Source organism: Lycorma delicatula, chromosome 7 (genome assembly GCF_047948215.1).
Source record: "Lycorma delicatula isolate Av1 chromosome 7, ASM4794821v1, whole genome shotgun sequence".
Lineage (NCBI taxonomy): Eukaryota > Metazoa > Arthropoda > Insecta > Hemiptera > Fulgoridae > Lycorma > Lycorma delicatula.
In genome coordinates this window covers 51,137,678-51,152,435 of record NC_134461.1, presented here as the reverse complement: position 1 = coordinate 51,152,435, position 14,758 = coordinate 51,137,678, and the positions used below count along the sequence as shown (strand labels likewise).

At 29.8% G+C, this 14,758-nt stretch overlaps 1 protein-coding gene across 1 annotated transcript in view; it reads right to left on the bottom strand.

The window, feature by feature from the left end:
- LOC142328284 (uncharacterized) overlaps positions 1–14,442 on the bottom strand; it is a 34,393-nt gene extending 19,951 nt beyond the window's left edge. Inside the window, exons 1-5 of the mRNA XM_075371988.1 lie at positions 14,328–14,442; positions 9,359–9,529; positions 6,482–6,608; positions 5,019–5,101; positions 3,073–3,198 (exon numbers count right to left, since the gene is read on the bottom strand). Of these exons, the coding sequence (XP_075228103.1) occupies positions 3,073–3,198; positions 5,019–5,101; positions 6,482–6,608; positions 9,359–9,529; positions 14,328–14,354 (534 nt within the window). The 5' untranslated portion in view covers positions 14,355–14,442. The remainder of the gene's footprint in view (positions 1–3,072; positions 3,199–5,018; positions 5,102–6,481; positions 6,609–9,358; positions 9,530–14,327) is intronic.
- Positions 14,443–14,758: the final 316 nt, after the last annotated feature.

The window sequence follows — 14,758 nt, the reverse complement described above, 5'->3', positions numbered from 1 at the left end:
GTTTTCAAGCGACCATTATTCAGAGATCTGAATAATGGGAAGCTACACCTCCGAAAACTTTCACAAAAAGGTCCATCCCATGCCATGATTGACTAAGGATATCCTTAAGGATCTTTAATGCAATGGTTTCCCATTGCCTTCTGCATCCTATGCCATTAATCTGGTGATTCATCCGCCTGAATTAACATAAACATTTATAAAAAAAAACTAATCTAATGCTTACATCATACACCAGGAGCTACTTTGCCAATTTATTTTTAGAAATAAATCTATCATACTAATATGTCCATAAGACAATTATTTCATATATTTCATTTAATAAAAAAAGAGGTTTGAATATAAATCTGATAAATTAAGAAAAGAATAGTGTACATATGAAAAAATATTGGTGGTCTAACAAACTATCTGTGAAAAATTATTGTATTAGTGTACAGTCGACTGAATTATCAATTTATATAGATTACAAAACAGAAATTAGTAACTTTTTGCTCTAGTTGAATTTGAAAGCATAAAAATTGAGGTAGATCTGAAATAGCTAATAAAAAGCATTCAGAAAGTTGCTGTGCACTGGAATTACAGAAGTGTAAAGATGAAACCTTCTTAATTATTACTTTGCATTTTTATTTCTTTATTTTATAGGAATGGATGTTAGAATAACTGAAATGTCTTGTACATATGCCGATGTTGCAGTGTTTAGTTCGTCAATCGTGCATGGTTTGTTGTGATACACTGCAGGCCACAAACCCCTCAAAATTTTGTAAAAACGTCATTGACCTGTTGTTAGCTGTGTGCGTTGCAGCATCTTGTTGTTGGACAATCGTGATAGATTTAGACTTCTGTTAACTAACTATAAAAGTTTGTTAAATCAACACAATAACGACCACTGTTAACTGTATTTTCAAAAAAGATTGGACCCACACTACACGTTCTACTCACACCGATCCAGACTCCAATTTTCTGTCATGTAATTCATTGGGGTTAGTTTGACCACAGTCATGTCTTTTATGAATTAATAAACCCTTCCAGATGAAACCGCACTTCTTGTGTAAAAAACGTACTGTTGAGGATACCAACAGAATTTTGGTCAATAAAACTTTTAAACCATTGACAATAATTTAGTCTTTTAGCATGATTTGTAGGTTTCAATACTTGTACAAACATTTTGCCTTGTACGGCAAAAGTTTCAGTTTCTTTCTTACAGCTTTATGTGTAGTAACAAGTCCGATATCTTGCTGCTATGCTAACATACACATTGATTTTTATGGGCATTCAGCCGTAACATCCAAAATATCAAGCAGCTTCTGTTTGTTTAGTTTAGGTGGTCTTCTACATCAATCAGCATCTTCAATAGAGCCTGTTGCCCGAAATGTTTTGATAAGAGTTCAAACTACATTGTGATTAGAAACAGGAGTATTTTGAAACTTTTCAGAAAACTTATGCTTCAATAAGTCCATATATTTGTCACGTTCATGAAAGACATGTTCAACAAGAAAAATGCATTCCTCTATCAAAAGAATCATTACGCTTCTCGCAGCTATTGATTCCAAAAAACAAAGCACATTCAATCACAATTTAACAACTGATGTCTTAGTTCATTACTGAGCAACGCTCAACAAACCCACAGGGCAATCAACCTAATGTTGAAAACACAGAATGCACCACACAATTCTAAAGCATACTGCACAGCAACTTTCCAAATGTATTGTATATTGGATGTATTTTATATTACAACAAAATACAAAAATTTTACATAACTAATGTGAAAAACCTGACTTATCAAAAAATTTAAACAGTATATTAATGAGATAATTCTGCGAAGCCGCAGTGATTAAACAAAATGCAACACTAAGTTATGAATCAAAAATAATTTCAAATTTCTCAGCCCAATCCATTAGAGCAGTAACAAAAGTAGCATTATACATTTCAATCATGTACAGAGCATATGAAGAAAATAAAAGGTTGCTTGCATGAGACAGAGAGTCGCTGTACAGGCCATTATACTACTCTTTTTTTATATCATTAGGCTCATTCAATACTGCAATACTGTCTGTTTTAACTATTTTCATAAATAGCAAAAATTCTTTCCACATTTAGAATTTATTATCATTTTAGCATACTTATAAATATTTCTTACTGTATACAGTACAAATAATTTTATTCTTGTGTTAATAAATTATTATTAATGAAAGTTTTGTTTGATTCATTCAGTGCAAATAAATTCTAGGAATCATTTGAAATTTTCTTGTGTATCTTTAAAAGCCACCAGCAGTATTGTATGATGTTCCTCCACATTATAAACTAACCAAAACAGAATTGTCAGTTTAAATTCTGAAAAAGTTTCATAGAGATTTGTTTAAAACTTTTGTTTGTTTTGATTTCTGTTCCCTAATATTTATACCGCTATTTCATAAAACAACAAAAACAACTTTTCTCCAATGGAGTCAGAATCCCTTTGTAAAGTATTTATAATCATCAATGCAAATTGATTTCTTAAGAACTTTTCAAAGTTATCCTGAGTAAATGTGCTCCAAGAATCTAATTTTTGTGAGAAAAGGGAACTTAAAGTAACCATCACTCTAATGGTAGACCATTTGTCATACAGGTAAATCTACAATTACATATACATGATGAAAACTGGTAGGTCATTACTTCAGCTGTCTAATCACAGGCACTGATATTCATTACAATTTAATAAACTGATATATTAACAAATGTAATATTTTCATCTAAAATGTAATAAAAAAAATTGGTAAAACCTACCAAAAAAGACAAAGCTCATGTAACTAACTATTCTTTCAGTGGGCTTCTTATTATAACACTGGAAATAGGCTGTGGATATCATCAATGATTTGTACTTGGTACATCAGTGTCTTTTCACTATGAATATTTGTTATTTTTCAGTAAATAATTTATATTATGAAAGAGATATGGTGTACTTTTTAGTTTCAAAATTGTAGATTCAATCAAATTGACTCTTTAATGAAATTTTTTTAAATTTTTATACCAGAAGAGAACCTTAATATTTAAAGTTTTTAAAATTAAATTAAATGTTAAAATAGATAAAATGATAACCTTTTCTGGAGTAATAGGTGGTGGTAAAAGTGTTAAGTCTATAATATCTGGATCCAGATACAAGCTTCCTCCCCCAACTTCAAATCCTAAACTTGCAGTTTCTTCTTGAAGTCTTTTCCATAATTCCTAATATAATATAATATAATAAAATTATTAACATTTAGAATAAACAATGAAATTCAAATATTAATAATTAAAAATATGTAATAAACACATATTTTGAATAAAAGCAGTTATTCAATAATAGTCTTTTCAGTATTAATCTCCTGAGTGCAAAAAAACCCACTACTATGTTAATATTTTAATGGTGAATAGCTTAGAGACAATCATATGGTACATCACATTTCCAACAAATGGATTACCAAATTATCAACCACAAAATAGTCATTAGATTATTATTTACTAGAGATCAAATTATGTAGTAGTATTAAAAGTGTAGAGAAGTACTCAAAAATAAGTGATGGTATGATTAAAAATGATATTCATAAAATGGTTATAAATTCTCCTTCCTCTGATTGTAGAATTTATCTTTTTATACAGGATTATTATACTACAAGGTTGTCGCTATTCTTGTGGGTCATTGCTTCTTCAGTCATAGTCCTCTTTTTTGTAAATAATTTTTTAGACAACTCTTTAACATTCCTTTGGTCAACATTTTCTCCTTAGTTAAATTTTGGTTATAAAATTAAATGATTGCTGAACGATTAAAAATTAGTGATTAACAAGGAACAAGCACTGTTGCATCCTAAGTTCTAATTTGCTGTTTTATGATGGTTTGTATTATTTTTAAAAGTATATTTAACTAAAAGGTTTTTATACATTAATTGGAGCAAGCAATGAGGTGTAACTAATGCAGATTGACAAATTCGACAAGTGGTCAACCCTTCTAGACTAGATAGGCAACTGCTATCAACTTGGTTTAAGCAATACTTTATCTTATAAAGTAACACTAATACCAATACTTTACCAGTACTTTATCTAACCATTTTTCAATCTAATAAATTAGATTGAAAATCTAATTTTTGTTCAATCTACTTTGTCACCTCACCATTTCTCTTACATTTTCATCACATTTTCTTTTCAGGAAATTCTTTACATATGAGTGTTTCTACCTGAACAAAATAATTGTTCTGTCTACCATTCTACATATTCTCCTGTGCAACATTCTTCCAGTTTTTGTGTTGCCTTTATTCTGTGAGTTATATTACTTTCAAGCATTTAAAATCATCATTATGAGTGTTATGTTAATTTATTTAAAATAAAAAGAAAGATATCCAGTTCTAAACACACAGAGTGAAATATGTAAAAATAACCAAAGATTATAGTAAGAGTGCTAGGTCAAAAAATGTTTCTTAACTACACTATATAACATTAAAGTACAAACTGCACAGTTTTGAAATACACCAAAAATTATAATAGTTGTCAGTGTATATGTTTTGAGTATCTTTCATGCATTAACCTATACAATATTAAGAAAATGTATTTAGAAATAAATAATTTTAGTTAATAGGCTACTTATTTACTTCTGAAGTTTATCATAGTTTTCCTATTTTTTATTTTGGCAATAAAGTCTAATTATAACTGTACTTAATTATAGACTTCTAATTTTACATTCTGTTATCAAATATACAAAGTTTCTTAGTGATATTTTTTGTTTTAGATACGTAATAATGTTTGTATGGATAATAATTTTTTTTCTTTTAGTGAATCACATTACATTAGTAATTAAATATTTAAGTGAAATATTTTTTACGTTATATGTATTCCAAAATTTCACTTATTTTTCAATAGTATCCAGTTAGCCAAAAAAAAGGGCTACTCCTTACAGCCAGGCCAAGGAAAAAGTGTTTAATACTTACTTACACATATTTTCTAGAAATCAGAGGGAAAATTAGCCAATTTTTAAAATAGTTAGATTTTTACACTCTTCAATTTTAAAACTATACCTGCAAAGCCTCTTGGCCAGCACCAGGGACTAAATTATCAGGACTATGAAGACCAAAACTGGAATCAGAATCACGATTTTTACCTGAAAGCAAATAAAAATGATTTTTACTTAAATTCAGTTCCTGTTATAATTTTTAAATTATTTTTAATAACTTGTTAATTACTAGTAAAGTTATAGTAAATCCGTAGTGAGTTAATTTAATTAATTCAGGCTTGTGTTCAGAGTTTAGGGTCACTGGTGATGTGCGCCATGTCTTATATGTTTGTCCCAGGTATGAAGCTGAATGTACCAAAGTAGCTAGAGCTTGCGAGGATTAATTGTGGTTTTGATCTGCAAGTTAATTGGAAAACCAAAAGGGAATGGAACATAGTTGCTGGCTTCCTTAGATTCTTAGCCCTGTGGAAAATGGCTGAGATCTGATGCTGTTATAGATAATAGACAGAATAGCAACCTGGGTGGCTAGGGACCTGTCTGGGTGCTTATTTCGCCAAGATAAGCGTTTTGGCATTGAGCTTTGATTAGCTTAGAAATTTGCTGTTAGGATGAGATGGATGTGTGGAGAATTCTGTAATGGAGCTGCAGTGTTTGAGGGTGTAGGCATTGACCTCACTAAAAACACATTAAAAGCTATAATCCTGGTCCTTTAAGTGGACCAGAGCAGAGAGAGAAAGAGTATGTTTTCATTAGAGGCTAATTAAATCTGTGAATCTGTTTCTTGATTTTTAAGTAAATCAAGAGTACTTTGAGTAAATTGAATTGTAGGACTTGTCGTGATCAACACTTTGTTTTGTTGGTATAAGGATAATATTTTTGGTGTTTAAAGGCTTAATCAAGTAATGATTTGAGTGCATAGTCTAACCGAAGTTAGATATAGAAGAGTTTTTGTGTGAAACCTTTGGTGTTAGAGGAAGGCATGGGGATCACGCTTCTGCAAATCAGTTAAGGGTTGAGGATTGAGGGTTGTAAGTGCAGGTAGTCATGGTTGGAAGAGGCCATACGAAGGCAATCGTAGGTTGTGTAAATATGCTAATGGAAATGTCTGCTGAGTCATTTGCACCTATGACATTCTGACAGAAACCAAACTGATGTCTGTGTTGTGTTATCAAGTTTAGAGGATCTAAAACCCAACCTCCAGTAAAGCCCATCAGGGTTAGGAATGGAAGGGGTAGTATGGCAACCTGGATTGCCACAAGGTGGGTGTCTTACCCTACAAGGGTCAGAATGCCTAGCACTATAAAATTAAACAAATTTAAAAACTGGTTAGTTCAGTTTTGATTTTAAGAAATAAAAAACAATAAAAATAATTGGTTTTTAGTAGAAACATTTTTTCCTGCCTACAAAACTACCCTAGGACTATTACACCCAACAGAAAATGGACGGTATTTTACAATATTAACTCTTTTTATAGAAAACTGTAATAATATAATAATTAAAAATACATATGTTTATATCTGAACCAACCATGATGATTTCTGTGTGATGGACTATTTGACGGTGTACTAACAGAATCAGTATCACTTTCTGTTTCAACTGATAAATCTAATGCTTGCACTGCTTCAGTCAGTTCATCAGGAACCTGTTTCTGACCCTGAAAAAGTATAACACATTTGTCACACCTGAGATGATTAATATTATTACTTGTAATAGATTAGTTCAAATTTAAAACAGAATTAGCAGTCATATATGTATCTAAGAATGTTGAGATATAATATTGCTGATAAAAAGTTACATATTTAATCAGAAAAATATTTGTATTTGTTTTTTAATATTTGTATTTGTTTAATGTATTTGGTTTTAGTACGTTATGCTTTCCTAATAAGACTTGTTCTGCATTTATTCAACAGGAAACAAAAATCACTACATCGTTATATATACTGCAAAGTTGAATTTTTAAGTAACATTGAAAACTATATATATTAAAATATATCTTTAGAAAATATATCTGTACACAAAAGAAAAGTTTATAAAAAATAAAATAAGGTTTATAATAAAATGAAATAATTCTCTTGTTTTAATAATTTTCAGATATATGACAGCTGAATGAAGAAGAGAGTGAAAAAATGACAAAACAAATAAACATTCTATAAAGAGTAATGTAACCTAGTTGGAAATGTTTAAAGCTCCAGAATTAAAAATTTAAACATAAATATTATCTTAGGCAGCTAAGATTAATAATTAAGATTAAAGGAAAATATTATTCAAGTATGGTTATTGAGTAAATCACCAATGTAACTGTATTGTAACACATTGTTATAAGCTGCTACATGTTACGTTCAACTCTCGTCTGTTACTAAAGTCCTTCAAACAAAATTATAAAGCTGCAAGAGTTTGATTCTAGAGAATGTTTGATCTGTGTACACATCAATCAATTCCTATTTTTTTCATCCAATTATGCCACAACCGTACTGTAACTGATAAATCATATTCCTTCTAAGTTTATTTGTCTAATGTATATAGTTAAGTTTTTGAACATCTCCCTTCTGAATTTTGAACATTGTTACATTTATTCAAGATGAATTAATTAAGATGATCCCAGTTATTTTATTATTGAACTGATGCTGAATATTTTATTCATTTAAGTATGACATTTTTAAATTAAATGTAATCTTTAAAACAAGTGAATTAAAAATAAATGATATAGTCTGGTAAGTAAGTCATGTTGATTAAAATAGTAAGCAGCATGGACTCTTTGTTCAAACTGGAAAGGAAAAAAGACGAAGAAAGAACCTATCAAATCCACTGCAGAATAGTCTATGTAAAATTTTGAACATTGTTACATTTATTCAAGATGAATTAATTAAGATGATCCCAGTTATTTTATTATTGAACTGATGCTGAATATTTTATTCATTTAAGTATGACATTTTTAAATTAAATGTAATCTTTAAAACAAGTGAATTAAAAATAAATGATATAGTCTGGTAAGTAAGTCATGTTGATTAAAATAGTAAGCAGCATGGACTGTTTGTTCAAACTGGAAAGGAAAAAAGATGAAGAAAGAACCTATCAAATCCACTGCAGAATAGTCTATGTAAAAGCCTCTTGGGATGCTGGGATAGATTACATGTGATTTGAGATTTACATAATATTTAAATAAAAACGCTTTTTCAACACTTATACACTTGTATTAAAAAATGAGTATTTGTAAAGTAAACTCAGATTTAACAAAACTAAAAAAATTATATTTATCAATTTGTGTTATGTTATAAAATATGTTACTTTCTGAAGCCACACAGAGTTCTGTCTGGTACTATTTAAGGTTATCTCACAGTATTCAGAGTAGTTAAAAATGAGCCAAAACCATAATAAAGTTAGATTAATTCATTTCCACCATATCGTAACATTTCACAAATTTGAATATTAAACTAGCAATGTAAAATTAAAATCAATAAATACAACCGACTTAAAAATCAGCAAAGTGTGTGTAAGCTAGACCATTGTGTCAATTATGAAAGATATTAAAATCTATAACAATGGAATCAATCATTTCAATAAAAAAGGCAATCCTTTACTATATCAACTTTGTAACACTTCTGTAATACAGTCAGCAAATGTTTCTTTGATTTGGCTGATTCACGTTTAAATCTGCACAATCTCATAACTGGTGTGATAGTCATTCAGTTTGCATTACAAAAATCTCAATAACTCAATGTTTGGGATTTAACTTCTGGATAGAAACAGAACAATGTAGCTCTAAAAATTTATTTCCCTGTTACCAAGGTTCTTTCCATTAAAACTAGCATAATGGTGCTAGTTTCTAGAAAAACCATTCTAGAAATTTAGAAGCCATTCTACCTTTCATTCTAGAAAACCATTCATTTCTGGAATGAAACCAACATTCTTATTTATTGAAAAAATATATAAAATCTTTTTTAGTATTTAATTAAGTCTAGCTTCTACAAAGATTCTAGCCTTCAAATTGGAGAAGATATAGTTCTCTAAAAGGCACCAACAAACTTGTTAGATGTCCTTCTGGAGACTTTAGTGACAACAAAAGGACCCTGAAGGTTAACATCCATTATGAAAGTTCATGCTCTATTGATTAGTATACTATGGCAGGGTAAAAAAGAGCTAAGCTGGAATTTTTCTACATCAGAATATCCTTACCCAAGTATTATCAACTTTCTATTAATAATATTAGCAAATACTGTAAGAGTCCAATGCAGCAGATAGGCAGCCTGATATATTTGTAAATACAAAAAATCAGCTGAAACACCAACACAATTACAAAAAACCGACATCTGTATTTCACTATCAGAATGTGTAATTAAAATTAAATCTAGTTTTTATTATATTCTCTAATCAGTCAATCTAGTTAAATCAAAAAGATTTAGCCACCTGTGTAAGTAGTAATAATGAATCACTGTGTTTAAGTTGTCCAGGTGCATCTGAATCTTGTGATGATATGTGGGATCCTTCAGAATCACTTGATTCTCTTTGATGTTGCCTAGTTAAATACTGTTCTGAATTTTCCACCAGTTCTTGCATTTCTGCTACTCTCCTCATCACCTAAATGATAAAAAAATATATAGTATATATTATTTCTAATCTACAAAATTAACTAACTTGCATTTAAGAAAATCTGATGTGGACACCACATGACTTCCTTGTACGCCTATTAAATTACATATACGCATTTTTTTAAAATGAAAAGTACATAAAATTTTATTTCATTAATAACTTGTGACATTTTTTCATATTTTTTTTGTCATTGATTTATTATTCACTGTAAAAATTATTTTACAATCAGATGTTAATAATTATTAATAAATGAATATACAGCATGATTCAAAGAAACGGGAAATTAAAAAAATTAAATAACGTTAATGAAAAGCTTTTTTTAGAAAATGAATTTTATTTCATGTAATTGTACAAATGTTGCCATTTTAGGATACATACATTTTAGTTTATTTTTTAAAGATGACCTCCTCTTCTACGTAAACACTCACGATGTCTCTTAAATCGTTAAATTGTTCATGGTTTGACGTAACATCTCAACTGGAATTTCCGCAATTGCTACTCGGATCTTTACCTTCAGTTCTTCCGTTGTAGCAGGTCTACTGTGGAACACTTTGCTTTTAAGGTTTCTGAATGTTATAGATCTAAACCTTGCTTTTGTTTCCCATTATGATTCTTTCCATGAATGTTTCATCGTCATCAGTTTGCTCAAGAAGTTGCTGACAAACATCTACTTGATGTTCTTTCTGCTGTTCAGTCATCAAATGAGGAACAAACTTTACTGCAACTCAATGCATGTTCAGTTTTTCAGCCAAAATGTCATGGCATGATCCACCTGAGATGCTAACCTCTTCTGTAGTCTCTAACAGTTCTCAAACAGTCAATCAATGATTTGCACACACCAGATTGTTGATTTTCTGAACATGACTGTCATCAGTTAAAGTTGAAGGTCTTCCTGGTCGAGGGTCATCTTCAATTGACTGACGACCACTTTTAAATTGTGAAAACCATTCGTAACATTGCGTACAACCCGAAAATCATCTCTGTAAGCTTGTTTCAAAAAAGTTGAAACATCTCTGTGAAAGATTTCTTAAGTTTCATGCGCAATTTTATGTTGTATCATTGCTCCAAAAAATCACATATTACAAACATTGCTACTAACACTTAAACACTTTGCACTCAAGTAACAATAACACAAAAACTAAATGAGATATAAACAATACAAGAACATTTGGTTACAGAGTAGGTTAAGCAGAACACAATGCTGCCAACTGCTTATCACTAAATATCTCCATTGGCATGTAATTAAAAATGTTTGGTTATTTTCTGAGCAGACCTTGTAATTTGGTAGCTCTGCATTTGATCCCTGGTCAGCATGGCATTTTTCAAAAAACTACAAAATTCATTATTATCTACCAGTAACTGTTATTGGATGTCAGCTTGTTGTATAAATAAATAATTATCATTATATGTCAATCTATGTGGTGGAATGGTTGCAACTATGCCTTTAAACTGAGGTTCCAGGTTCAAGTAATGGTTAAGCATAGATTTTTTTACACTACAAATCGTTATCATCTATTAACAGCTGTTACAGCCTATTATTGTTATAAAAAGTAAATAAATAATTAACATTTTCATTTCTTATATTTCTGTTAGGATTATCCTGATTGATTTGAATGATATTTTCTGGCATTCCTAGCATTGTCATTCTAACATTTGTGGATGATCCAGTAGTTTTAAAACTGAAGGTATCTGAAATGTGTCAACTGTAGGTGTTACAGTGACAATGCTAGGAATGGCAGAAGGTAATATTCAAACTAAAAAAAAAAAAAAAATTATTATTGTCATTATCATTATAATAATAAATATCTTCACCAAATATTCAATAAATGTATCCATTCATTTATTTTTGGATTTGATATATTATTGTACTTTTAATCTTTTAATTTCCTGGCGAATATAGGTAGAATAGCTATATTAAAGAGGAAAGTACAGTGATCACGTCAAAGATGGCGGAGTATTGGGGTTTTTGCAAATCTTGTTTTGGAGTAATTCATGTAGCAAAAAACGTATTTATGTGTGTTGCACTAGGCCTTATATCTCTGGGCTGACCAAACCAATTTTCTTCAAATTTATATAAAATATTTCTATATATGGGGCAATGATCATACTAACTTTTCTCTAAAATTCATTAAGGAGATGGGATATCATAAAAAAAAAACCGATTTTGATTTTCTTCAGTGGCATTTAGAAAAAAGTTTATTAAAGCAAATTTTTTTATCTACAGTGCATATATACATTTTTTGTTCTTTTGCTCTATCTCCCTTCGGTTTAAATATATTTCAACATTTTTTTGAAATTGATACATATATAGAGCTATCAAAAAAATGACTATAATTTTTAAAAATTATAAACTCTGGACCTAAATATAGAAAATATTTTTTTGAAATTTTCTTTTTCTTATTTTAGCCTTTATTGAAGGTGTGCTAGAGTTAAAGAGATTTTTACTCAAGCAGATTTGTTAAGCTTAAACCCATTAACTATAAACATTTTTAGAAAAAAAATTATTAAAATTTATTCCCCATCTCTAAAAACATATTCCTGTTGTTTGTATTTTTTTCTTTTAATTAACTCTTTTTATTTTTATTATTATTTTTTTTTAAATAATATTTTGGGCAATTAGAATTAAAGTAGCTTTGACACCTATTTAGAAAAGAACCTAAAATGAAAAGCAATTTTTTTCATTACTTTTACAAAAGTTATATTTTTAAACAATTCTTTTTTAAATTATTATTTTTTTAATAGGAATAACTTTTTTATAGATTTATTTCCTAAATTTTTCCCATATAGTAAGGAAGCCCCTAAAATTAAAAATCTTTTTATATAAAATTTGGGAATTTTGAAGCTTAAATCTTAATTTACTAATCATGATTTGATTGGTAGCTGAGAAAGAGATTTAATACTTTGCCAACATTTTAATTACGCAGAAAATTTAATGAAAGATGTTAACATTTTTTTTTTATTTTGGCATATTTTTGTACCATTTATTAATAATAAATCTTTATTTTATATAAGCTGATTGCATTTGTACATTTTGAGTTATCTCTTTATTTATTTCTCAAATTTACCTTGGTTCTGATAAATTTACTCTCTCATTTGCAAAAGTTAGAACTCTTTTTTAAGTGTCATTTCTTATTAGTCACGATTTCTCCGTGTAAGTTAACACTTTGCTTTTGAAGCTCAAAAATGGGCACTATGTGGTCCTATTATCTACATGGCAAAAGTCATATCAGATAATTCCTTCTAGTGTGATTGATGTTCATATAATTATGTTGGCTTGCTTAAGTTATAAATTATTTTTGCTCTGAATTATTTAAAATAGTAAAGTGACTAAAGGTAGTATGAATATGTTTCTCTGGGATAAGTGCATCTGACAAGTTTGGTGCAACTAATAAGGGGTCAAACTCCAAACTTGTCCTAGAAATGCAGCGCAGCTAACAAAGATACAAAAAGCTAAACGATCAAATTAAAATTACATTTTCAGATAAACTGAGATGTGGTTGATCTAGATTGTATCTGATGAACAACAGATCTCTTAGTTTTTAATAATATGCAGCCACAAGCAATGATGATTGAACCTTGGCATCTGCATTATTATTGTCACACAATATTAGAGCTTTTAAAATTCTTAAAACATTATTAAAGTAGCAGTGGTTTGATACTGTAGTGATATGAAAATTATGAATTTCAAACATGTTCGAATTTCAGATTCAAACTCACTGAAACAGGACAGATTAGCTATGCAATGCTCCAGTGTTCAGCTCTTCAGTCGATGTCTTGCAAACATCTAATGTTGAAACATACCAGTGTAAGAATTGTATTGATAATAAAGATCTGTTTATCACCTTTCTTAATAAAGTATGGAAGAGATCAAAAGCTTGTTGGTGAATTCAATTAAAAATACAGATTCCATGAAGTTCAGCCTTCTTCTTTAATGCATAGGCATTGGAGTTTTTCCACATTTTAGTTTTTACAGTTTGGTTAAAGACCTTGACAATGGAAACTTTTTTTATCAAAGTGCATGGAATGGTGATTGATTCTGCATTGTTTCAGCAGCGCTTCTTTTGAATTGAACCACTTAGTATCGTTGTCGGTCTGACAGTGTTTCATTTTAAGTCATTTCAGTATGATAGCTAGAGCCACAGTTACATCTTCAGTAGTCTCCTTACCACACATCAATTGGTAACACTAGGCTGCTGCGAGGGTGCTGTTTTTCAGGAGATGCAATGGGGTGCTCTAATAATATCCACATGCATTTGTAAGAGTTTCATCGTACAAACAGGGTATGTGGTAGTAGGTTAAGACTAACTGTTACATGAATCAGGTCAGGTCACTCTTGATCAACGTATCTTGGTTACCTGGAAATCTAGTTTAATTTAATCATTTAGTTTTTTGTATCTTTGTTAGTTGTGCTGCAGTTCCAGTTCCTTTGTTAGTTGCACTGAACTTGTCAGTTGTGCTTGTTCCAGAAGCCTCATACAGTTCTTTGGGGATGAATTTTATTTGTTTCACTGTGGGCTAGTTGATTGCACTTTGGACTTGAGCAGTTGCATTTGTCCCAGAAGGACAAGTCATATTCATAATACTACAAATACTACTTTAAATAACATTTTTTCACTACTATAAATAAATACACAGTTATAAAGCAAATATAACGTTTGTGCTATACTTTAAATGTAAATAAGGACAAGTAGAAGAGAAACATTCACTGCGCATACTTATAGCTTCAGCAAACCAGATTTAGGCTTACATCTATAACTTTATAATATAACATATTTTAATATATTACCAGCATCCTGTGTCCAAATATCAACATCCTGTTGAATATGAAGATTTTGGCCAGTCAATAATTTATAATATCCTTGCAACACAAGAACTAATTCTTCTGCATCACGATCTTCCATACTAACAGTTACTTCCTGAATAAAAAAAAAAATCCTAGTAAGATGAAGATCTCTTACATTCACACATATTTCCCTGAAATTTGAAGTTACATCTGAAAGAAAAGAAGCCTTATCTTTCTTTGTTATAATTGACAGCCTAACTACAGAAATGTCACAAGTAATTTTGAATTTGTCATTAGTTTACTAAACAAATGGGTGTAAGAGAACCTATACGTGACTTAAAGAGAATAACAAAAGTTAATTTTTATTTATTACAGATAAATTTTGGACATAGAATTGGGTCTAAAACAGAACTCTGTGAAACTTCTAATAAACT